We start from the raw sequence: 26,242 nt of genomic DNA, 5'->3' as shown, positions 1-26,242 counted from the left end.
CTATTTCAGCTGCTTTCAAGCCTTTCATTGGCTAGAAGACTTGAGAAGCATTTCCAATGCCATAAACCCTCAACAAAAAATTCTCCATTTTAACTTCCAATCCATGTCACCCGACCAATCAATTCGGTTTTGGCGATTTTTTAGTAGTCCTAAACTCGATATGTATCAAAGGGAATCGATCAACTCAAAACGGATAATATTTTTGATGTGTATGAACTAGAAATTCTAACAGTGATTTTGGCACCATTAGCACAAACATATATTATATATATACAGTCATAATTTGGAGGTAGAAAAAATGCATACTTATGAGAAGGTTCAAGGTAGCAATGAAGAAGTGAACGCATTGATTTTCATGGCACTAAAGTGAACCTCCTTAAATGCGTTGAATGATGAAATATGTTTCCCACATCGATAAGATGTGAGATTAATGTCTTATTTATAAAGATAAGCACATTCTTTAACCACTAACAAGACATTTTCTTAGGTTTCAAGGAGTTGAGCTTAGCTCATTTATTTGGGCCTACGAATAAACAAAGTCGCGTGAGCCCGATGTATTCATGGAAACTGGACAATATTATTGGTGTGTATGGGGGTGTGGATTTATAATATGGTATCGGAGTAATTCGATCCAGTTGGACATAACCTCAACTCCACTTGTTGGGTTTGATATAACTCAACCCACAAGTGCGGGAACATTTTTTTAGGCTTAAATGAGTTGGGCCTAGCCCACTTATTTGGGCCTAAGGAAAAATAAAACCGTGCTGGTCCGATGTATTCACGAAAACCAGACAATCCAAAAGTGAATAATATTATTGGTGTCTACGAGGGTATGTATATACAACAAAACAAGCTCGAAACTATTGATAAGCTACCGCACACAGCCACACATGACACACCAATGCATTAATACTCCTGCTACTCTTCCACCTCTACATTAACTGCGAGTTGTGTATAGGTCAAGGTCTAAAGAGACCTTTTTCCTGTGCGGCTCTGTGTGTTTCCACTAGCTAGTGTCACTGGTATAAAGTTATATACATATAGTCATATTTTACAACTTGCTGCTCTGTTCTTTGATGTTTTGTGCTTGGTTCTCACATTTGCATCGTCACTATTATTGTTTTTCATATTCATTCAAGATAAATCTTCAAATATCAATAACAAAAAAAGAAAACCAATATATAAAAAATAATAATAAAAGTTGAAAAGAAAAGAGGCCAATTTATTTCTGATGGACTGCAATTAATAATATAAGGCATCTGGTATGTAGTAGCAGATCTTAAAGAATGTCCAGCTGAAATCTGCAATTACTTAATTGAAGGGTTTGATTAGGATTGATCATGTTAAGAGAATATGAAATATCAACCATTCAATTTAATTAACCTATCCAAGTAATAATTCCTACTTGGTATCCTGTAATTAGTACCACAATTTAAAGCAGATGGTAGGGCATTTTGCCCCCAATCAGTAACGTTAAGCTGGCACTCGAAACAATTGGAGATGTCCCATTCCGTCATAAATGAATGGACAATAGTTAGTTGATTAAATTAAAAACCCTACAAATAAGACAAAATTTTTGTGCTTCTAATATGAACGTTGTAATAAGTGTAGAGAATTTCAGTTGCTAAAACACTTTGATGATCGGTTAGTTGGTAAATTTATTCGGGATCAACCTATATTGACTTGGAAAATTATGAATTCGATTTTTATTGAAAATAATATCTTTGTAACCCGGGGATGCATTAAAATATATACCGTGCAGTACACTATTGCCTCTGTCAAAAAAATGGGACTTCTCACATCTATCCCCTGGTTCACGGCCATTATTACAAGACGACGATGAAGCAGCAGCCCTAGAAAATGAAGGACAACGCAAAAGATATTACAATACAAAACAGACAGCCACATATACGGCTATCCTAGTATGTGATAAAACCCTCAACGCAAACAAAGTTTGTTCAAAAAGTGTAGAAAAAATGAAGCCAAGAATGGAGCTCTGAAACAAGACATGAAGCCTCCGTCGTCCTCCTCTGCTTCCTCCAGATCCCCTTCTTCACTCCATCCCCCATCCTCTCTCTGCACCCCGGTAAGTATCCCCATCTTGGTTATTTCCCGAGGAAAAAGATTTATGTTCATGTAAGTAAAAATCTTTTCTTTTGTGTTATTATTTCTGTGTAGATTCAAGAATGTGAAAGAGAAGAAGACGAGCTTAGTGAAACGAAATCGCAATCCAGGCCAAGTACTGGTCGTATCGGAAAATCTCCCAGTCTTACGTACCATCCAACACCACTTCATGAAAAGGAAGTAAAAGCCAAGAAAAAATGTGAAGAAGATGGGTCGGTCATGTGCAACAAATGCCGGCCACACTCGCGAGAGAAGATTTCGGTGGTTCCGTTGGACAACAACGGCGGCGTAAACAAACACTCATTCCCAATCGTTAGTCCCAACACAATTTTCAAGTCAATCTTCTCATCTTTGACAAGAAAGAGCCCCAAGTCGGCTGATTCAAGGGAGGAGCAATGGAAGATTGCGGTGGCTGAGCTGTCACATAAGTTGATTCAAGCAACAAGAAAGAGAGAAGAGGCTGTTCTCGAAGCTTCCAGGTTAAAGTACTCCATGGCTGAATCAGAGAAGAAATTGAACAAACTTGAAATCTACTGTCACAATCTGAAGTCTGGATTTGACAAATGCACTGGGAATTCACCGCATGTTTATCAACACAGCGTGATAGGTGATAAAGCAATAGAGCAGTTTCTGGTCTCTGTTTCTGACGCTAGGTCCTCTGTTCGCTTGTTAAGTCGGTCACTAACTTTGCAAGCGAGGCACGTAGGAACCAAAGTTTATGAAAGAATATCTACGCTTCTACAACCTTATGGAATCAAGATTTCAATCTCCAAGAACCCCAAGAGTGTTCTATTCTATTTAGAGGCTCTGTTGAACTATTGTTTCTTCGAAGATTTCGAGTCAATCGGGTACCAAAAGAACTCAACAAATCAAATCCTGAACCCAATTGATAGATGTGAAGCGAACTACGATTCGTTTAATGTCTTGAAAAAATTAACCTGGGAGGAGGTGTTAAGCAAGGGAACAAGGCATTTCAGTGAGGAATTTAGCAGGTTTTGTGACAGGAAAATGAATGAGATTGTGGCGATGTTGGAGTGGAACAGGGCGTGGCCAGAGCCATTGTTGCAGGCCTTCTTTGGTGCCTCAAAAAGCGTGTGGTTGGTACACCTTTTGGCTAACTCAGTGCATCCAAGCTTGCCTATCTTTAGGGTGGATAAAGATGTCAGCTTTGATTCGGGTTACATGGAGGACATGGGTGGCGACCGAGCCAATAAGTTGGTTCCGATCACCGTCCGAATCATGGTTGCACCTGGTTTCTATGTCTACAGCAATGTGGTCAAGTGCAAGGTGCTTTGCAGGTACCATAATCAGGGTCTAACCCCATCACCTTAGTTAGGGTTTGACTATTTTATGCTATAGTGTTTGTTAATCAAGTGTTCTGATGGAAATGGTCAGGAATGTTGGGATTGAGGCTTTTTTTGCATGAAAAATAAATAATTGGCATTTGGCATTATCTTGTTTGTTCTGTATTGTTCTTAATCTTTATCATCTTCTGTCATTGGTATGCTTGGAGATTGGGATTCTATAATTAAGAGCAAGATTGGGTTTTTGTGGGGCCAAAGCTGTCCAAACTTTTAGGATAGAATTAGGGAATGAAAAGGACATCAGAGGAGAGGTCACATGTGAGATGCTTTCATATTTGGATTTCCTACATCGATCTGTGGTGATCAATAACCCAGTCTCTGTTTTTTGTCAATACCTGTTCAAATACGCAGCTGCATTGTCTCCCTTCCGTGCTTTGTTCTTCTTGCCATGGTAACATGGTATCTCCCTCATTCACCATTGTGTCACCTAAAGACCGTTCCAGTTAATTGATATTGTAGACTTGTAGTTGAATATTCCACCTAGTCACTTTCCAACTTTTGGTAAATCATTGCCTGTGTGGTCAAATTCACACTGTCAAGTGCGGTCCCGGCCCCCTCTGAGTCTTGCAGCTTGACCATCCCAACGGTTTGGTGTGAGCTGGGATGATTTAAGGCCTTAAACATGACATTTATCGGAACCTTCCCTGTATCTTGCCATATTGACCTTGACCATCCAAATGGTGTCATGAGCTGGGATGCCTTGACGTTTATCAAAATCTTCAGTGATCTTTCACACACAACAGAATCAATAGCATCGATTGACAACAATAAACCAATGGCATTTTGAGATTCAAATGGTGGGTGAATCAAATCGGAAGAATTCCAATTTAAAATAACAAACAAACAAACAGAATAGAAGGAATCATGGAACGAAACAAAGGGCATAACAGTAAATATACCTGCCATAGCAGACGCGGAACTTGACCAAGAGAGGCCCGCCCAAGAGTCAGGTCCAGTTCGCATAAATTTCTTATTTCTTCTCTCGGACGAAACGCGAAGTTTGATTCTTTCCGGCCAGCAATAGTCAACACGTCACCAAACAATAACACAAGAAAGAAATATTTATTTCTAGAAATTAATTCACAATTAAGTAAATTAACTTTTAAATTTTCCCAGGAAAGAGTCACCTCTCTCTCTCTCTCTCTCTCTCTCTCTCTTTCGCGCAACGGTTCGTCTGTTTGATCTTCTTTTTTTTTTCCTCTACTTTCCTTTCCCAGCGGTTTTCTTCTGTGATCGGTCTCCGATACTCGCATTTGGAGCCGTCGATCAGATAGCCAGTAGAGGGATTATTCTTCAAGATTCACCATGTCCTTCTCTGATTCTGACTCCTCATCGTACGGTGGCGAGTACAAAAATTTCAGACAAATCAGCCGTGAAAGTGAGTCGATTCTCTCTCACTCCATGTTTTTTTCTTTGCAAATTAATTAGGATTTTCTGTTGTTTTTTTCTTTTCGTGTTTCAATGTTGAGAGCCGCGACTCGCATTATATCTTATTCGAGTCCGTGGGAACTTTAGAATTAAAGCTTTTAAGTGTACTTGTGTGAAGTTGTGCTTTAGTTTTGGATACTAGTGATGGAGTGGTTCTGTGGTTGTTTGTCCTGAAGATCAGGAAATTGTGCAATGCTGCATACCTCATGTGAGGTAACTAAGGTAATCTCAATGTGCAAGAAACTGACTCCTGAATTGTATTAGTCCAGTCATGCGCATCATCTCGGATGAAACTAATGTTCCATGAGGTACCACCAACAGAAGCCTGGTGTTACTGACTGATGGAAGCCTCCTTTAGAGAAGCTAGATTGTACAAGTTAGGAAACGATTCCCTAATGTTCCTTATCACCTCTCTCTTTCTCTCTGTCTGTTTTTTTTTTTTATTAATGTTTTTGGCTTAGGTGTCATGTATGAGATGATAAAGTAAATCAGTAGTTTTCGTTGTCCAAGCTGAGAATGGGCATTGTTTGAAAAGGCATCATTTACTGCACTTATAAAGCGGTGTAAAATTCTGAACTGGGTGTTGTTGGGGGGGGGGGGGGGGGTGGGAGGTTGCAGAAATTCATGTTCGAATTTTTTTTACCTTGAAATTGATAGGCAAACAATTTGGGACATCTAAAAATCTCTTTATGGACCAAATAACATGAGATGATGGAGTGAGTACAATGAAGCAGACCTGGTTTGTCTAGCAATAAATAATTTTTTTGTCCTGTTTATTCATGTTGGAATTTTTACCTTGAAATTGATAGGCAAACATTTTGGGACATCGAAAAAATCTCTTTATGGGCCTAATAACATGAGATGATGGAGTGAGTACAATGATGCAGACCTGGTTTGTCTAGCAATAAATATTTTTTGTGTCCTGTTTACTCAGTTGCCCACATCCAGAATAGATGAAAAAAGAAGACATGAAATGGTGGAGGTGTATTCTTTAACCAGTTTATCTTATGTCAATTTTACGTTGCCCATTTATATCCTATGGATCTGTAAGATTATGATGTTCTGTTTCCTAGGCATGGCCATGTTCTTTGGCAGTTTCTGGATAAATGGACTGATATATTTTCCTATTTAATATGAATGTAACTTCAGGACTATTGTACGAAATGCTTCGGTCTGCCAAAACAGGGGACTCAAAGTCAACCCGGAAGGTATTTAGTGGCAGCTGTTGAATGCTCAATTGTTTTTTCAATTCCCTATTTTTCTTGAATTTATGGTTATTATTTATATGGGCATCCAGATAATTTGGAAACAAGAAAAATAGGGTTTGAATAAATAAGAATCATATTCACTTGTAGGTGGATGCAAAGTAGTACTCATAGGTACTTATCATGGACAAACTCACTTGATATTGTTTCTTTGAATTTCTTACTCATAGGTACTTATCATGGACAAACTCACTGTTAAGATAATGTCTTACTCGTGCAAGATGGCTGACATCACGCAGGAAGGAGTTTCATGTAAGAATCCAATTTCAATTCTATGGATAATAATCAAGTTTACATTCTATGGAAATTTTATGTTGTAGTTTTTTTTTTTTTCCTTTCTAAAATCATTTTTCAGGACTTTTATTTAGAAATAGTTTTGAGGGAAAGGAAAATAGAAATTCATTTTGGTTGTCTAAGAATAGTTAAGGTGTTTTTCTTTGTTAAAAACAAAAACATAGAAAAGATATAAAAGGTGTTTTTTGTATTCTGGTTTTCTGAAAACAACAAAGAATTTTTGGACTCTGTGAGAAAATTTATTAGTACATATAACCTAACATACTTTTATGTTTTAATGTGTCCACAATACTAAAAACAAGCCTATAAGACACATGCCAAACATACCCTTAGGCCCGCCTGCCTGGAGGATTTTTTTGTAATATTTTGGTGCTTTTGGGAACATAGTTGATAAATATTTTTGCTGTGACTAAACATTTTTGTCGCTTTCTTGCTTATTGTCTGGAGCTTGTTGAAAATGTCATTTGGTTCCTCTAAAATAGGTTGACAAGAGGTCAGAAATGATGGGAAATTTGTTTGGGTTAATTGCAGTCTGGCGTTTGGTTTTGTTAATGTGACAATGAAAAATATTTGGTTTAACGTATTTCGGTTTTAAATTTGACTTGTTGGTTCTGTATCTTTATATATATATATATTTTTTTTTTATTTTGCAGTGGTAGAAGATATTTATAGACGAAGGCAGCCATTGCCCTCGATGGATGCTATATACTTCATCCAACCATCAAAGGAGAAGTACTATATTTCCTTAATTTGACTCGCATCTTTTAATTTACTAGAGTTTCCAAGTACAGAACATGAGAGGGAGAGAGAGAGAAATATCTATCTTTTGTTTACTTTAGTCTTTTCATTCTATTGTTAGTTTTATATATGATTATTTTATGTTAATAATTAGTTACCATCATTCGTTTCTTTGCAGCGTTATCATGTTCATGTCAGACATGTCAGACATGTCTGGAAGGTCACCTTTATATAAGAAGTATGTGATAGTTTGTACCCTTAATTTGGCGTGTTGTTCATGTGGTTTTAACTTAGTTAGAACCTACCTCTTAAAACTTAAGTTGTAACCTCTAGTCATTCTGATTTATCTATTGATTGATTGATTTGATCATTCGTTGGATGAAGGGCATTTGTTTTCTTTAGTTCACCGATTTCAAGAGAGTTAGTTGCTCACATCAGGAAGGATGGAAGTGTTTTACCTCGAATAGGTTCATTGAGAGAGGTTGTAGATTTTTTTCTGTCTTTTTTATTTTTCCTTTTTGAATAACATTAATTTTTCAACAGGTTGTGTCTTTTCATCTCCTTGAATGTGAGAATTTTTTTAATTGATAATTAAATTTTTTTTATTCTTTTGTTATGTAGATGAATTTGGAGTATTTTGCTACAGACAGCCAGGTAATTGGTTCTCCTTCGCTAGTTTATTGCACATATAAATATGTATGATTGGAACTCTTGAAATTCACATTCAGATCTGTCTCAAGTTATTTAATGATTTTGTAGTGAATTTTTTTACATAATTAATTGTATTTGGGAAATTCGTAGTAAATAGGGTTAGCATTTGGTTTTAGCCGAATTTTATGTACAAAAACCGAAACTGAGCTGTATACTGAAGTTTTTGTAGAAAAAAAAAAACCAAACCGAACCAGCAATATATAGGGACCAAACAAAATGAACCCAACACATTTTGGAAAAGATGGAGCCTCATTTTTATAATCAATGCTTGTGGCAAACACAAATCATTTTTGGATTACTTGACATGATTGTAGAAGTTCGTGGAGTAGTGAAGATATGACTAATAAGGCTTCTTTTTTTTTCTTGCTGTATAAACATTAATGTCTATTGCTGCTATGAATTTTTTCCACGTGGTTTAGAGGATGGTAGAATTTGCTACTTTCTTAGGCTTTGAATGCATGTTGGTGGTCTTTACTGCGAGAAATGTGCATCTCATTTACTTCAAATTGTTCTGCTGTTCTTCCATTTTCCCATCTTTTTAACATTTTCCCTATCATCTACTGCTTATGTGTTTTCATTTTTGATGTATCATTGTTTTAATTGTTTCTGTCGACTTTGATTTTCTCCATACAGGGTTTTGTTACTGATAATGATAGGGCTTTAGAAGAGCTTTATGGGGATGAGGAGAATCCTCGCAAAGGCGATGCATGTTTGAATGTGATGGCTACACGCATTGCCACGGTTTTTGCTTCATTAAGGGTATGCCATATTTTTTTGACAACTAATTTAATATGTTTGTTTGTTATTTTCTGAGGAATTTCTCTATGTAACTTCTAGGAATTTCCGTCTGTCCGCTACCGTGCTGCTAAGTCCCTTGATCCCATGACAATGACAACTTTCCGTGATATGATACCTACTAAGCTTGCTGCAAGAGTTTGGAACTGTTTAATGCAGTATAAGAAAATTCCCAACTTCCCTCAGACAGAAACATGCGAACTACTCATCCTCGACAGATCTGTTGATCAGGTCTGTAAATGGAAATGTTGGCTATAAATATTGATATATTTACTGCACACCTTATTGTTTCTCATGTTCATGATTGGCCTGCTTGTTTGCTTTTCTAGATTGCTCCAATCATTCATGAGTGGACCTATGATGCCATGTGCCGTGATTTACTGAACATGGAAGGAAATAAATATGTGCATGAGGTGAGGATAACTTGTTGAAGTTTTTAATATGCTCTACAATTTGCTGTGGAATTATTGAAGAACTATGGTCTTTAGGTCCCTGGTAAAGCAGGTGGACCACCTGAGAAGCAAGAAGTTCTTTTGGAGGAACATGATCCAGTCTGGCTTGAGCTTCGACATGCTCATATAGCAGATGTATGTTTACTGCCTATTCGTATTACGGTTTCTGTAGCTAAACACATACATATGTTTTTTTATATATGCTAAGGACAAACGTCTGCCATTTAATCCTTGGCTACCTCATCAGGCTTATGAACGATTGCATGATAAGATGACCACCTTTATTGCAAAGAATAAAGCTGCCCAAATACAGCATGGCTCAAGGTTTGAATTTCTGTTGTGAAATTGCTGAGAACCTTGCACCCTTGTAACACTTTGTGTATGCATTTAGTTGTCTCTCATTCTCCTTGGGGCTGTTACGGATTTATTATTATACATACTACATAGCACACAATGTCGTGTTTTAAAACTTTCCATATCTAAAATTTGTAGTATTTGTTTCTATGGATTGACACGGAGAATTGAATTTCTATTTTCTAGTATTTGTTTCTGTTGAGTAGCAGACAGATTTTCTTACATCAGATTCTCTTGTTATTTATATCCAATGATGGACGTGATGTTAGCACTATTGGAATTTAAGTCATGGTCATATCTTTATTTCTTAGATTGTAACTCTCCCATTTTATAGAGATGGTGGTGAACTATCCACATGGGACTTGCAGAAGATGGTTCAAGCATTACCACAGTACAGTGAACAAATTGATAAGCTTTCCCTCCATGTAGAGGTTGGTCTATTATTCATTCCTTTTTATATTTTTTATCATGCAAGATGACCTGATTCATTCCCCTCTCCCTCCTGAAAGAGAAAAAGGAAAACAAGAAACAAAGGCTGTTTCAATTATTTTGAACTAGTTCTGCAACCTGGTGAACAACTGTGTGATGCATGCTCCTTTTTTTTTTGGTGGGAACTTACCTCATGGACTTTGTGCACTTTCCCAATTAATCCTCTGCTTGTACCCTAGATGAGTTTTCTCATCTTGACCTCAGTTAATGGTACATCCGACTCTTGATGTTCCTCCCTTTATGATTTATGCTACTTCGTTACCTGTGCTCACCATCATGCATTAGGCCTTATGCCTGGTTCTATATTTAGATCTTCTGACATACACAATGCTCTCTGAATGCTCTTTTTCTCTTGAAGATGCTGCTTTGACTCCAAGCTAACTGCGCTTCAATTGTGCACTTGATATGTTGGCTTAAGTCATGATACAATGTACCTTTTGGTCATTTTTTTTTATCATTTTAAAATTGAAATAGCGCTCTAGAAGATATTTTTCAAGTCTGTTGTGACTTGTGATATAGATTAGATCTTGTGGATGCAGATTGCTGGAAAGATTAATAGAATTATCGGGGACTTGGGGCTTCAAGAAATTGGGCAAATCGAGCAGGACCTGGTTTTTGGAGATGCGGGAATGAAAGATGTTATTAAATTTTTTACCTCAAAAGAAGTAAGACCCTCTAGTGCTTTAGATGGGTGGATCACAAATTCTCTGTACTTAGATGGTTGTATCACGAATTCTCTTTATTTTTCTTTATAGTGAAGAGTACCTTTCATATGCAGGATGTGACTTGCGAAAATAAGTTGCGCGTGTTGATGATACTTGCAGCAATTTACCCAGATAAGTTTGAGGGTGAAAAGGGTCTCAACTTGATGAAGGTTGGGCTCCATCTTTTGTCGCCTTCTTATTGGCAATAGCTTTCCCTTAGTTAGTCACAAATTGTGTGGTCAATTTATCAATTCTAGCGTTGTTATTTCAACAATAATTTGTATGCCATTTTTTAATCTATGTTATTTGAACTCCTTCCAGTTAGCAAAACTACCACCTGATGATATGAATGCGGTAAAAAATATGAGCTTGCTTGGACAGCCATCAGATACCAAAAATAGTTCCACTGGAGCTTTCTCTCTGAAGTTTGATATTCATAAAGTAAGCAACTAAGCATAATTGTATGTTGAAACGATGCTCTGATTGATGAATTTGTATTTCTAACAACTCTCTTTCTTTCTCTATTTAACTGCCAGAAAACGCATGCAACTAGGAAAGAACACACTGGCAAAGAAGAAACGTGGCAATTATCACGTTTTTATCCTATTATAGAGGTACTTCTAAAGTTAGGGCCGTCTAATGGAATGAAATCTGCTATTTTGATTTGACTCTTGAGTGGACATGTTTGTATTACACTTGCTGTTGAAAAGTTTTTGAGCTGTTTTTAGAATGTGCTTGAGTGTTTGCTATTTTGCATGTGCGTTTGCATTTACATGCTTGTCTAAAAGTCGCTACATTTTTTTCTATCAGTTTAGGTGCTCCATGCATATGCCTCGCTAATAATGCTCATCTTTCCATCCAAATAGCCTTTGTTTTATGTATAATTGCTTCCAATTCAAAAATCATTTCTTTTGCTATATTTATATTATTGTGTTTGCATAATTGAGGTGGAAAGTTCGATTCTTGCTTCACTAAGTTAGAAGGATGGCTATCTGCATTGTAACTTCTATTCCAACTGGTACTCTTTTCTTTGGTTATGATAATATATCTAATTAATTATTGATAAATCTGGACCAGACATTTGAATGACAAATGAAAAAATCCACACTCCTCTGTAAAGGTTGACCACAAGATACTTCTTTTAACTCTCAGGTCCCATATATGTTCCGTGTATGTGAAATTTAGTTGTAATATTTTCGGAACAGCAAGGAAATCTGGAATCTTACAGTTGCCATTCGACACATCATTTCATAAGTTTGAAAGTCTTCTAATTTAATATTTAGTGTGTTAAAGGTAGCTGACAAGATGATACAAAATATTTAACTCTTGATTTCTGCTAAAGAAGATTGTGTCGAGTCAATTTCATAGATTTTCAACAAAACTTGCCACACAGATATTGCCATTATCATTAAGTTATGAGACCGAAGTATATTGTCACTGTAATCTTTGATTTTTGATAGAAATGTAGCTAATTGTTTGCTAGTTTATTAGCTTGAACACCAATTGTATTCAGACCCAAGTGCTTCTCACGTTTTAGGACCTCATTGAAAATCTTAGCAAGGGAGAGTTATCAAAGGAGGATTATCCATACACAAACGACCCAAGTCCAACTGCTCATGGAACATCACAACCTGCATCAGTACGCCAAGCACCAGAGGCTCATTCAATGAGATCAAGACGGACACCAACATGGGCTCGACCTCGAAACTCTGATGATGGTTATTCAAGGTATTTGTCACTCTTGCATTGCACACAGTCACATTGGTTTAAGTAATCTGCCTTGCTGTTATGACCATTAACATCCTCAGTTAATACAGCGCTCTTTACTTCGTAGGCGTGGTAACCTGGTTAAAATGTACTTTACTCCTATCAAGTGGCTATCATATCACATGTTCACATGGATATCAGAATTTGTGACTCATGCATTTGTAAGTTGTAACTTTTGTTTTCTCCCATCTGCTTCCCTGTAGTGACTCAATACTAAGACACACATCCAGTGATTTCAAGAAGATGGGTAAACGTATTTTTGTGTTCATTGTTGGTGGAGCCACTAGATCTGAGGTATGGAAAGTTACATGCAAGTTGTGATGTTAGCCTTCCATGGCCATTTGTGGATCTTACTAATCTTGCTCACTTTCCTCTCTTTCTATTTCAGCTTAGGGTTTGTCACAAACTTACGTCTAAGCTTAATAGGGAAGTAATTCTAGGCTCATCTAGTCTCGATGATCCTCCGCAATTCATTACGGTAATAAGGCTTCTCCACAACTTCTCTTACCAACCTTGCATTCTAACATCCAAAAGCTTTGACTATTTTCTTGATTAAAATGCAGAAATTGAAGCTATTGACGGCAGATGAACTTAATGGATGGCAAATGAACTCATTGGATGATATCGAGATCTAAAAGTTTTGGGATTAGCCGGGAAGTTCTCACTCTTCCTATCCTATTTGTATTCTCAGATAAAGTACATCCATTTTTTAATGTGTAAATGTGCCAATTAATATTTCTTGGTAGGTCGCTCATCTGGCATAGTCCATCTGAGCATCTTTGCTTTATTCAGGCCGTTGCTTTTGAGTTCTATGTTGTATTGTAATACTGGATCTACGGAGCAATTCATGCTGTGTATTATACTAGCAATGAACCCGTGCTGCGCTGCGGGTATTACTTTGTAGAGTAAGGTTCATACATCATCAATCGAGTAAGCGTAGCAGATTAAGTATGGTTTATAATAAGCTTAATAATTATAACCAATTTTTTGAATTGTATTTCTCTGTATTTTTAAACCAATAATCCTGCATTTTTGCTGTTGCACTTTTTTGGAAACAGAAGAAAGCATGAAATTTAAACGCTGCGTGTGGCAGTCTGCCAGTTTCTTTATGCCGACATGCATGTACATGGGCCTTCTCACAGCTATGGGCTTGCAAGTTGGTCACTAACAAAGTAACAATAGTCAGTCAATTGGGCCGCAGTAACAATTTTGGCCCGGTTCTTATTGGGTTCAATCTTCTAAAGTGAGAAATTCTCGGTCTACCATATATTAGTTTTCTATTGGGCCAAGATATGTTGGGCCGGGCCTTGTGCTACACGTGATAAAAATTGCATCTAATACACATGGTCCCACTCCCACCTGTGATTTAGACTAAAAATAAGTTGCATATGTAAGGCAGTAACCTATGATAGGTATCCAAAGATGATGCCCACCCTAATCTAGAATAATCATATATATATACACACACAGACACACACACATACATATGTATAATGTGGTTCGGCAACAAAACCATGGTCCATGGGTGCAACTAAATAATATTATATTGTTTGATTTTAAATTCTCCGACTCGAAACACACTATCACATGCTCCAAATATGTATGGAATTAATTATGTAATTATAGCCTATGAAAAGATTTCAAAAAAAAGGGAAAAAAATTGACATATATAACGCAATATCTTTTGTCTTAAGCAATCCAATAAAGCTAGAGATACATACCCACTAAATCTACTTTTTTTTTTTTTGGAGATTCTATGCAGTAATCATACAGCTAATATATCTAATACCTTTGGCACCCACTAATTGAAGGATAATTATCACCTTCTGAAAAAGGAAGTACAAAGGGGTAATTTTGATTTTCAATCTTTTTTTTCTGGGTAAGTCTTTTTGTTAAAGGCGATGGTTATGGGAATTCTAACATTTATGAAATTCGAATCTCGGTTATTAAAGAATACGCATAACTATCTTTATCGTTACACCAGCAGCTCAAGGGTAAACAACCACATTAAAATATATATATATATATATATATATATATATATATATATATATATATATATTTATATATGAATAGTGAATGGTTATATTAGTCAAAGAGTAGGGATTAAATAATCAGTGTCATATAGAGTTATTCATAATATTAATTTAATTTACACCTAAAGGATACAAACTCAAATCAAAGCATTATTGACTACAAAAAGGGTGGAAAATAAGAAAAGATAAAGTGATCAACTTATGTTATACATGGTATTTGGCCAACAAGACTAACAAAAGTAATCTCACATTTTTCAACATTCCCATTAAAAATAAAACCATTATCATAAACCCTGTTGTTGTTGTTGTTATTATTAATGATTGGGGACAATTCATTTAAATACAATTAATTAACCAACAAAGTCGGCTTAGTAATTAGACTATATACATATGCCGTATGAATTCATGGTTATTAAAGTTTGACGATCTACTATACATATCAACAAGCGATTTAAATCTGTCTTAAAATTCCAATTCGATAAGATCCTACTAAATCCCTACTAAAATCCTGAAATTCGTAAGATCCTATGATCTTACACGATTTTAACGATCTTTCATAATTTTAAGAAAGAGTAAATAACTTTGTTAAGACGTCAGCGTTCAATACATTTTCTCTTTACTGGCATCCCTATTCATTGTCCTAACTTACAAAACAAATCTCAATTGTGATTTGTGCACAAAGAAAATTTTGAAAACAATATGTCAATAGGTCAAAGTATATCATATCAAGAAAACCAATTTCATTATCATCTATCTTTAGTTTCAACTGTTTTACTATTTCTTTTATTAGTTTTTGAATTTGTTTTCATTTTATATTGTATGTTAATTTTAAAATTTACGATTCGATCTTGTCAAACTCGTGTACATAATTCCGAAATATATATTTACAATCATACATACGATGATATAATTATGGACCAGGAGGAGATGATTAAGAAAGTTAACTAGAGTAAAATTAACAAGTGAATAGTTTAACCAAGAGAGAAATGGTGGCAATGATTAATTCAATTCGTTGTTTAATTGTGAAAGCTAAGTTTTGACATAACATGAATTAATTATAACTCAATTGTACGAGTGGGGATTAAAAGTGTATAACCACTCCCACCCACAATGAGAGGGAAGACCTAATGAACTAGCTGTGTTCCCTTGTTGGAATTCCGCACCTGCCATGCTTCTGTATAGTCACGTGAGTGCTCACAACCTCAACAAGGGGTGACAAAACTCTCTCCGGTCTAGATGATCTAATTTGTCCAATTCGGATTAAAACAAATTTAGACATAAGTTATATGTATGAAATTCGAGTCCAAACATAAGCTTTTTGTCCTGTTTAAAACATGGTCCGAGTCCAACACACATAAATCTTGCCCTATTTACTTGTTCAGATCTTGGACCCAGATTAGGTTATTGTCTAGGATCAATATGGGTTTAAAAAAGAATACGACGGTTTATAATTGTTCAACTCTCTCAATGGAAGAACATTTCCTCTCTTCTTTTGTATAATTTCGAACAAAATTTAGTCTTTTGACATTTATATATAGAGATATGAGAGAATTTTTCATACGCAAACTTAAAATAAGAACCTAAAATTATAGACCTATATTTTCACGGTTAATTTGGAATATGTGCAAAGCAGTGAGTCCACTTTTTGTTTCGTTTATTCACACTCTCAAAAAATTATCCGTATTTTAAATTATATTTTAAGTCTGTATAGGAAAATTCGTGCGTATATGTATACCCTAGGTAGGAAGTAGGAACCGTACCCTAAGTTGACCACCGGTGTCAAATGAGACAGGTGGTGCCCCGAGACTAGACCACGCATATAGTATCTAATCAAGTTAGATGTCAGCGCATCACAAAATTCGTCGAAGGTGGGACCTATGTTGTAGGTATGGCCCAGTAAATAATGCTATAAAGGTGACTGACACGTGCCTGATTGACAAAAATTATGTTAATCATATAAAATTAGGGTCCTACACATCATTGCAGTAGTTATGGATATTAATAATTACTTCTTTTTTTTTTTCCTCCCCATACGAATAATGGAATAATTACAACACTATGTTCATTCATGCCATGGTCTGCAACTAATAGTCTAATGGTAGTGTTGCATAGGCTAGTGGGTAAATATGTGGGGCCCAATCGTATCTATTCGAAATATCCTACGTTCATCTCGATGGGAGTAATATTTTTGTGATCACGGGTTTAATTGTATATCAATTTATCATGTGATTAAGTGAAAATTTTATATACGCACGGATCGTTTCAAAGGACAAATTTAAATGATTGTGTCATTCTCAATTGCGAATAACCCCCTCAACTGAGTTGATGAAGACATATATTCAAAGTGAGTGATATCTAAGTTTGAATTTTCGCTCCCGCTTAACTACCAAAAAAATATCATTCACAATTGTCAACGACTTCTCAACCGAGTTGGCTACGACATATTGTCCAAGCCAACGAGATTGAGTATCGAATCAAAACGATTTTAATACTTGGAACGATAGTAAGGGAGTTGTGGATTTCTTTTAGTGAATCGAAACTTTTTTCTTTTTTTGAGAAAAAAAACCCCCCATATTTGAACATTAATTTTGGTGGTTATAGTTCATAGTTTTGCTTGGATTTGATACAATTTCAACGCGATGGCCGAAAATTATGACCTTTTTCTTTAATTGTAATATGATTATAATTAAAAAAAAAGAGAGAGTGACTAGTACTATCTCACATGTCACAAGTAATCAAGAAAAAAGGTTGCTTAAAACTCTTAAAGCCTACTGTAATTATTTTCTTAAGTGTATTTTCCTTAATTAATTAACAGGCTTTTACCCATCTAATCAAAACCTTTTTTTTTTTTTTTTTTTTTGGGTTTTCCATTTCTTACCGTTGAAAATTAACATGTGGACGTGGCTGTTGAAGATCATAAATTGACTAATTAAAGTAACTCTTTTTTAGTCAAAACTATATATATAATATATTTGACTCTTACACATACTCTTTTGCCACAATATTCTAGAATTACATGATGAAAAGGGAAAAAGAAAGGGAAAAAAAAAAAGTACCCATCGTTGGCTTTTGTTTGAACATATATGTCTTCGGTGATGATGTTTGGACAAAAGAACCAAGGATGGAATCTTAATGGTGAGTAATTCTTTCTTTGTTGATGCATAGACACACGTCTTGAGAATAATAATACATATGATCCAACATTATATGGACCACGCTATATGTTCTTGAATCATTTGTGTTAGTGCAATAGTACAATAACGTAAAAATTACAATAGCTCGACGAATCGATGCAACAGAATTCTCTATTTCTCTTGTCTTGACTCCTTTGAGAGAGAAGAGATCTACTTGTTGAGTGTAAAAATGTGTGTTGTGACTAAGAGAATAGGGGTAAATATAGGTGAGTTGGAGTAAATGAGCTTGTGCAGTTATAGCGTTAGTTATAATGAGTTGTAAATTTGTAATGCTTAACGTATATGTTCACGTCAATTGCCTAATAAGGGACATAACAAGCCTCCACCATGAACCCCCGCAATCGTGTATAAGTCACCACAACCCGAATATTAACAATTTGTACTCTAATACTGATCATGACTTCATAGAGTGAGGATTATTATTTATTTGAGAACCCACTATGAAGTCAAATTAAAAAAAAATATATGAACCATTGCGTTCGTAATTAATCAAAACCAAGTATTTTTTTCTGGACATTTCACCGAAATGTAGAGACAAAAAACAACACTAGGAATATTTTTGATGACTTCTTACAGTGCAATATTACTCTTTATTACTGTACAAAGGGGCAAATAGTAATAAGGGACAAATAGTAACTACTAAAATGAAACCAAACGAGAGGGGAGGGTTAATCCAACTTTTGCTTGTCAAGTAAATTTCAGAAATATGTTTCTCGTTGGAATCGAATATTAGACATATGCATGTATAACTCAGTTGATTGTCAATCGAGCCACCTCCTATTGGTATAAAAAAATGACATTAGAGTAGAGTAGGTTATTATAATTATCATATAAGGGAAAATTAAATTTTCCCTAATAAGATAGAGGGACAATGTGAGTGTAAAGAAATAGAGGGGAGGGGGAAAGTAGGTATAATGAGAAGGCATAGGAAGGAGATAAGAATCTTTTTTGTAGGGATTGGTCCTCCTACACTAATCATTATATTTCCTTTATCTTTAACCAAAAAAAAAGGGGAGAGTACCATACCATACCATACCCATACTAATGAAAAAGCTCAGCACACATAACACAAACACAAACACAAACACAAACAGAGGGTTTGATAATTAGTTTGGTGAGCAGTCAGAGACTCACACCAATACAAAGGCTCTTGCCGACAAGAATTTACGTCTCTCCACTTAATGAGTAATTACAATACCCAAAAAATGTGTGAGTGAGTACCATACCATGCTCAATTGCTCTCTCCTTCTCTCTCTCTACTTTTCTACTCTCTTCACTCAAATAAAAAATGTGTCATCATTGACCCACTTGATTTTTCACCTGTTTTTGAAGATTGGTGTGGTTGTGGATGAATCTAGTATATCCCCCCATATAATAATGGTACCATCAAGGTTTGAATTTTGGGTTTTGAGAGGTTTTAAAATTTACCATGAAGAGGTAAAAAAAATGTAGAGAAACCACATTCCATAATTGGAACCATTTTGCCTAAATGGTTGATGAGTAGCCATTGTCACCCTTTTTATCTGTTTCCCTAGAATGCAAGCTACTCTCAAGTCTTATCGAATTCAACGTGTCCTTTTTCTTTTCTTTTTTTTTTGTGATTTCCCTTTTATATTACTCCAACTGGTTTATTACTTCCTTCTAAATGGTCGGAGAGAACTTTTATGGCAGCATGGTTTAGAGGGATTGGATTATTAGAACGGTCATAGCATGGTAGTCAACCTCAACAGAAAATCGTTGGTTCGGATAGTTAAGTTAGCTATTTAAATCTCTTAACACATACGTGTGGAAGGTCACAAGTTCTAAGATCCATTCTAGTGTGATTTGCGGGTATTATATATGGTTGTGTGGTTATCATTGGAATAAGTTTTCTCGTCACCCAAAAAAAATAGTTGTCAACCTCACAAGGATTAAAGTGTTGTGAGATTAATCATATGATAGACTTGAAAAATGTTGAGTTGAATTCACACAAAGAGTAATATCCTAGTGACCACATAAAAAATTTTTGGTCCAACCCATGATGTTGAATTAGAGTCAATTTTCCGACCTGCACAGCTATAAGGAGCCAATAACAAACATTTTCAGTTGGAATTTGTTGAAGAATCACTCTCAAGAGCATCTCTTTGGGCTCTGCATGGAGCCTACAGTCTTGGCTATGCGTTGGGTCCTCTAAAGACCTTTTTTCGCAATCATGGAGGCAGCATAACCCAATCACACTGCATGAGTTGAGCCTCACAAGCCATAGTTTTGGAATGTTTAAAAGACAAGTTACCTTCAAATATGATTTGATGTGCCAAAACATTTTTTAAAAAAAAAATTAAAAAAAAAAAACAGATATCAGACAACCCAAGTATGGAAAACGACTTCCACTTCTTCCTTTGTTCAAAGGGCTCCACCATCTCTCAGCAGATATGGATCGAGTTGATTGATTCAACAACAGGCACACAAGTGCTTCTCCAGCTAGAGAAAATAAGCTTTTGCTCCCCGCTGGCCCTTCCGACGTTGTTGACCCAACCGGATCCAGTGACTTCTACCTTGTCGTACTGAAACATATCTGGGAGCGGCTCTCTCTGGTATCCTGCTTTTTTGACAAATCCGTCTTTAATCATGCTCCATCAAACTCTATTACCAACCATCTTAAGGTGGTTTCTCCGGTCCATCCATGTCGTCATCAGTGTCGAATTCTTCTGTCCACACAAAAGCAATCATAATAACAGTAACGATAATGATGACGCCTACTTATGCCCAAACTTTCTTTACTTCACTAATTAAAACTATAGCATTCATGAAAGTAAACTCAAAACACAAGCACTAGATGATTAACAATCAATCCTTTATGCTTAAAGCAGCTTATTCAGGGGAAAAAAAGTTTCCAGAGCAAAAGTTACCGACCCAGGATGGCGAAGAATAAATAAAAGTTGCTGCTCATTATGGCATGAATGAAACCTATCCATTTTTGGTAACAGTGAGCTTCATGCAAGAACCTCAATTAGGGTTGGGAAAATAAGTCGGAAATGCATCCAAACCTTATTTGCTAAGGGGTGTCAATAGGACTACAATAATTCTCGCACCATAAAAAAAAAAAGACTGAAGTTTACAGGCAGAAACCCTACAACATCAACCCAGTAAAAGGGCAGCTCATCATGCTTCTATTTGAGGAACCATGAGATCATCAACCTCACATGCAAATGAACATGAAGAAAAAAGCAACTGCCTGATTGTACTTTGAGATGAAAGTGAAAGGAAACTGTAAAGAATTTTTTCCCAACAGAGAGTCAATTGTCTGTGGAGATGCAACATTTATATAACATTAGATTTACAGATTTCAAAAATGCAAGAACAACTTCTAATGGTTTTGAGACAAGGGAGCAACTGAAGCCATCAACATCCTGTTACTGAAGATCAAAGTCAAAGCTAATCACAAGATCAGAAAAGAATCTACAATATATACCTAATTAACAAAGATTCTTATAATGATGAGAATTAAGTGTAATTATTAGAAACACATGCTCAGAATTTCTACACATTAGTAAGAATGTTAAAATTCAGAAGAAAAGGTAAGAGTAGTCGTCGGTACTTAAAATCAACAAGGAGAATCAATAGATTAATGCAGCATTCCCTGTACTTACAAACAAGAAGATCATCTTTTCCGCCAAATCCTGAAACTATGAAGTCGTTCTAGGCTGAAAGATGGGCAGTTGCTTAAATCATGAGGCCTTGGAGATACAAAATTGAATATGTGATCAATGTTGAACTTTTTTCTCACACTTGTACTGCCAAAAAATCTTCTAAAGCTTAAGGCAAAGAAGTTCAAAATACAAAGAGCAGTTCAAAGAATTCAATAAATCCTACAAATTAAGTTTTCTAAGGTCTACCAAAAAAAAATGAAAAATGAAGTTACACCGAGGATGTATCAGCAAGAACATCGTTTAACACATCATCCTCACCGTTTGCCATCGCGAACAGCTCTGCGTCCTTATCTTCGTCACTGGAGAAGTCTCGCCTATCAATCTTCAAATGAGCAGCAATGAATATCAATTTCTGAACTCTCTCCATTGCTGCCCTTGAGTGCCCATGGCTGCCCAACCATCTCAATAAAGACGAATTACATTTGAATCCACATGATGTTGCATTTAGAAATATAAGCCTGACAGCAACTTTCCCTAAGGATTTGAACTCGGTAAGATAGGTCTCCCACACAAGCCTACTGCTCTGGGGATTAGCGATTTTCATCTTTCCAGAAATGGGGTCCCTCTCCTTCATCTGTACAGCTCTCGCATAAACTGGATCGAGCCCTTCTGTTCTCCATTTCATTAGTTCCATCAAAGCAATGTGTGCCTCCTCCCTCGATACCAGTCGGGTTATTAGCTTGTCGACATCCTTGTCCTGCTCAGGCGTCAAGTATTTGAAAGGAGGAAGGAACTTCCCACTGGTGTCCCTAATCAAATAAAGGGGATCGAGTATATATGCAGCTGCCCAAGCAGGATGGTAATTCTTCCTGAACCGACTTTCCATCACTTTCTCCACCGGTCCTTCCCCAACGTGAAATTTGGCACACCAGTCCTTAACTTTCGATCTGAGATCATCCCAAATTGGCAGGCATTGCCCAATTAATGGCCTCTCTGTCTCAATCTCTTGAGCCATATCCTTGATCAGTCTCACCAAACAATGCACTGCTTCCATTTCATTCCAAAACCCAGCATCCCTTATCATCTCAGCAACCTCCCTCGCAGTTGGGTCCTCCATGGACACAACCTTGTATGATTCATCAAGCAAAACCAACTGCAATGCTCGTGCGGAGCTCAGTATATCCTCAAGCATTACATAAACGGGTCCAAAATGGACTCTGTCGCAGTAACGAGGTATTCTGAGCAATCCAGCATATCCATACTCCTGCAACTGATACTTATGAAAACAATTCCTTACTTGATTCTTGTTATTCACAAAAGTCGCGAGCTTAAAACAATTCTCTGTTACAGACTTAAACAAAGGAAGCTCCTTGCTAAAACCCTTGATCAAACTATTGAACCCTTGATACTGGCAAGATAGATTAATCATCCAGTTATGCTGACTCTCTAAATTCTTCAACGCCTTAACCTTAAACCTGTCTGCAACAATCCCTACACATTGCTGAACAGCATTTCCACAAATGCCGGTTATTGCCTCCCACAAAACCTCCTCTGCATACTTGGAAGGCACAGAATTACCAACAAGCACAGCTCTCCTGTACAAGCTAGTCCCATTTGGCAAATTCACAGTCAAATTAACCAAATTCAGCTCCCCAGAACTCTCGTAATCTTTCTCCTTCCACCCATCACTCGCGATTTGAAAGAACATGGCATCTCGAATCCTAGCTTCCGATTCAGCCTTAGCTTCCTCGTACTTCAAGTCCAATCTATTCCCAGCAAAATCTCTTCTTGACACAGCCGGCATCCCCACTTGATTAAGGAACATCCTGAATTTGAGATGCTGGAGACTCGAAAACGAGACAGAACCGCAACACTCATAGACCCAGTCAGCGAGACAATCTAACGCATAATCTATCTGTGTCTTGCTCAAAGCCGGCCCAGGAGATGTTTTCGGACTCTTGAGCTTCTTTACACTGTCCTCCAACATCGCTAACGCCCCTAAATCCTCTTTCCCACCCGACAAAACCAAATGCTGCTGGAGCTGATGATGCGGCGGCGGCGCCATAACAGTTACAGCCGCAGAGGCAGACGAGGAGTAAGTCGTCAACTCTCCGCAGAATCTGGTGGGGTCCACAATCGCCAGAGGAGTTGCTGCTTGGTATGACGAAACACCACCACCACCACCACTACCGGAAGTCGCGGCGACAGAAAAGGAGTTTCGTTTTCGGTGGTTATGCTGAGGTGTAGTCGTTGTTGTTTGGGAGGGTGAAGCGAGTCCCGAGGGAGAGATTGGAGAGATGGGTTTAGGCAATGAATTGAATTTGGGGCAAGTCCCTCGTTTCAGGTGCTCCGAGGCTGTCCGAGAAGGGTTAGAGGCGGAGAAGACGGCGTCGCATAAGGAGCACCGGAGCTTAACCGCCTTAGGGAGGCCAGTATCGGGGTTTTGAACCAAAATAGGCTCCAAGTGCGCCCAGTACCACGCTCCTTTTCCCTTTATCGCCTTCGTACGGACCATCACAAGCCCCTCGTACCTCTTATTTACTGCTTTCGCCGCCAACTCGTCCGCCGACACCGCTGAGTCCACCGTCGCGTTAGTCGTTGTCGCGGTGGCGTTAGTGGCAGCCATTGAAGGGACTTAAGTGAAGAAAGACAGTGCGAGCTTCGGGTCTTCTGCACAATTTGGGATTGTCAAGGGGTTAAACTGGACTCCATGCCTCCCGTGGCCGGATTTTGATGTCCCGGCCGTTTCTATGGAGAATTCAGTCGATCTAGTAAGGTTAATGTCTGTGGCTTTTGGGTTTTCGCTTCAAATTTCAATTTGTTTATAAAGATTTGGTCTTTTCAACTCTCCAGAGACGAAATTTCAAAGAGAGAAAGTTTAGGGAGAGAAAATAGTGCGAAAAATATAGAAAAAAAATATATAAGGGCGACATGAATGAGTATGCAGAGTTCAAGAAGGAGAGGGTGATGTGCACGCTCTCATACGCATCCTTGAAGTGCGCGTGGGTAAGATGTTAGAAACAACGTTGATGGAAACTGGTATTGCTAGATCACACCACAGTTCCACGTACGAAAACACTAACCTGACGCTGGTCGTCACCTCCATGTGATTGGAGAGTGTAACGCACGCGCATTGAAAAGGTTCTAGTTTTGGAATCCCTTTCATGTTTTTTGCCCTTTTTTAATTTTTTTTTTCTTTTGTAGTTGTTAGGGTTCTTGTGGTGGGGTCCTTGTAGGGAAGGTATCTCATTGTCTGTTTCTTCCATTCTATTTATTTTATTTAATTTTTTCTATTATTCAAATAATATTTTAATCCTAATTGGAGGATTTTATTTTAAGTTTCCTTTTGTGACTTGTTATTCATGTGGTGTTATAGAGGAAGTGGATATAAGAAGGGTAACCTAGGAATTTAATGTGTTCCACCAGTTCCCATGGGGTTGGGTCAGTGTTGACCAAGACAACCCAAAGAAAGAAAGGCATTGTTCACCAATTGCCATTCACAATAAAGACTTGTGTGTAAATGTAAATTGCTCTCTCTTTCATTTCTTTATAAAAAAGCCATAAGAGTAGGTGATGTAGGTTGAATCAAAATAGTGATACTATTAGGGTTTTTTTTGGTAGTAAATACATGGTCAATTTTGTAGTAGTACTATATTTACTTAAATGATTAATACAAAAGGTTTGGTGAATATAATTCATTCCATTATTGCACGATTTCAAAAAATATATATGTATACAACTACTTTTTAATTAATCTTGTAATTGCATTATGAAGAGCGTTTAACGAAATTAACCACTTTTTCATTTTCCAAATCATATCGTTTTTAGTTGTAACGAGATAGTTACACGCTAAACATTCGTGGGTGTTTGAATTATCCTACCCTCCCTAACTACGATAACAAAACATATTTACCGATACTAATTAAACTTCTTGCATTAGAAACGACATTCCGATTTTACCATGAGATTAAAATAAAATTTTCAAATTTATTAACTTTAGGTTCTTTTTATTTATTTCACATATGACTAATTACAAGTATTATGGTAAGGTGAGTACGAGTGAGATAGCATATACCCTAGAAGGAGAAAAATGTTTCATATATATAGGCCACTTCAAAATAACCTGTAAATCATGGAAGAATCCTTTCTTGGATGAAAAATATTTGTTGTTTATTCTAAATAAAGGCATTATTCGTCTAACTTCCATTCATATATTTTATAAAAGGAAGTGTATATATAATTCTAAATTTTGCATAATTTTAAAATGCAATACGGTTTGACTCTCGTGAGGTTCAGTGAATTTTCGATTAACAAAGCACTTTTTTTTTTAACTGCAGTAACTTAATAAAATTAATTCTATAAATCCATAAATTGATGTGACTTATCTTATCCATCTTCGGTGCATGCATGCACACGTACATTCGTTTATTGAAATTAGTTATTTATGGTGTTAACAACCTTATACGTTGTATTTGAAAGCAACATTGATTTTTCTGGGGATATATCATTAAAATCATACACACACACACATATATATGATTTTTTGTATTGAAATTTTTCTTGTCTTTAGGCATATTTCCAATAGGGAAAAAAAAGAAAAAAGTGGCAAGTCAATTATACCACAACTCATAATGACTTGATTTGATCTCTATGACCATTAATTTAAAAAATTGAGACTCATCCATGTTAAATATACAAATATAAGTGGAGTTTTCTCAATCGATCATGTTTACATTTATGTATGTTAACTTTTATCCTTCAATGCACTTAGTTTATTAATACATCCCAATTCCTAAATTCTATTTCATACTTTGGCTTCGTGTGATTTTTGAGTGTTTAATATATCCTCTTTTTTTTTCAAACCACATATATTTTGATTTCGTATAGATTATGGGTGG

The 26,242-nt window shown here is 36.6% G+C and overlaps 3 protein-coding genes across 7 annotated transcripts; 2 read left to right on the top strand and 1 right to left on the bottom strand.

Moving 5' to 3' along the window:
• The first annotated feature begins 1,782 nt into the window (after positions 1–1,782).
• On the top strand, positions 1,783–3,581 carry LOC120016549 (IRK-interacting protein-like). The gene is made up of 2 exons (XM_038869379.1): positions 1,783–2,086; positions 2,179–3,581. Exons 1-2 carry the CDS (start codon positions 2,009–2,011, stop codon positions 3,454–3,456), a joined length of 1,356 nt encoding a protein of 451 aa, XP_038725307.1. The 5' UTR covers positions 1,783–2,008; the 3' UTR covers positions 3,457–3,581.
• Positions 3,582–4,606: 1,025 nt separating this feature from the next.
• Positions 4,607–13,482, top strand: LOC120016548 (SNARE-interacting protein KEULE-like). Of its 3 annotated transcripts, XM_038869376.1 has the most exons (21): positions 4,608–4,866; positions 6,066–6,124; positions 6,352–6,433; positions 7,129–7,207; positions 7,392–7,451; positions 7,598–7,694; positions 7,835–7,867; positions 8,558–8,683; positions 8,762–8,950; positions 9,049–9,132; positions 9,208–9,306; positions 9,419–9,495; positions 9,860–9,956; positions 10,554–10,679; positions 10,793–10,888; positions 11,040–11,159; positions 11,255–11,332; positions 12,256–12,446; positions 12,689–12,779; positions 12,874–12,963; positions 13,049–13,482. In XM_038869376.1, exons 1-21 carry the CDS (start codon positions 4,794–4,796, stop codon positions 13,118–13,120), a joined length of 2,019 nt encoding a protein of 672 aa, XP_038725304.1. In that variant the 5' UTR covers positions 4,608–4,793; the 3' UTR covers positions 13,121–13,482. The 3 variants fall into 3 exon arrangements, with proteins under 3 accessions (XP_038725305.1, XP_038725304.1, XP_038725306.1); XM_038869377.1 differs by lacking the exons at positions 12,874–12,963; positions 13,049–13,482 and having other exon boundaries at positions 4,607–4,866; positions 12,553–12,694; XM_038869378.1 differs by lacking the exons at positions 4,608–4,866; positions 6,066–6,124; positions 6,352–6,433; positions 7,392–7,451; positions 7,598–7,694 and having other exon boundaries at positions 7,192–7,207.
• Positions 13,483–20,319: 6,837 nt separating this feature from the next.
• Positions 20,320–24,230, bottom strand: LOC120016144. Of its 3 annotated transcripts, none has more exons than XM_038868769.1 (2): positions 21,663–24,230; positions 20,320–20,402 (listed from the first exon to the last, which is right to left on the bottom strand). In XM_038868769.1, exons 1-2 carry the CDS (start codon positions 23,968–23,970, stop codon positions 20,353–20,355), a joined length of 2,358 nt encoding a protein of 785 aa, XP_038724697.1. In that variant the 5' UTR covers positions 23,971–24,230; the 3' UTR covers positions 20,320–20,352. The 3 variants fall into 3 exon arrangements, with proteins under 3 accessions (XP_038724697.1, XP_038724699.1, XP_038724696.1); XM_038868771.1 differs by lacking the exon at positions 20,320–20,402 and adding an exon at positions 21,268–21,488; XM_038868768.1 differs by lacking the exon at positions 20,320–20,402 and having other exon boundaries at positions 21,268–24,230.
• Positions 24,231–26,242: the final 2,012 nt, after the last annotated feature.

This window comes from Tripterygium wilfordii, chromosome 15 (genome assembly GCF_013401445.1).
Source record: "Tripterygium wilfordii isolate XIE 37 chromosome 15, ASM1340144v1, whole genome shotgun sequence".
In the NCBI taxonomy this organism is placed as follows: Eukaryota; Viridiplantae; Streptophyta; class Magnoliopsida; order Celastrales; family Celastraceae; genus Tripterygium; species Tripterygium wilfordii.
Note: the sequence above shows the minus strand (reverse complement) of the source record. Positions and strands in the feature narration are given on the sequence as shown.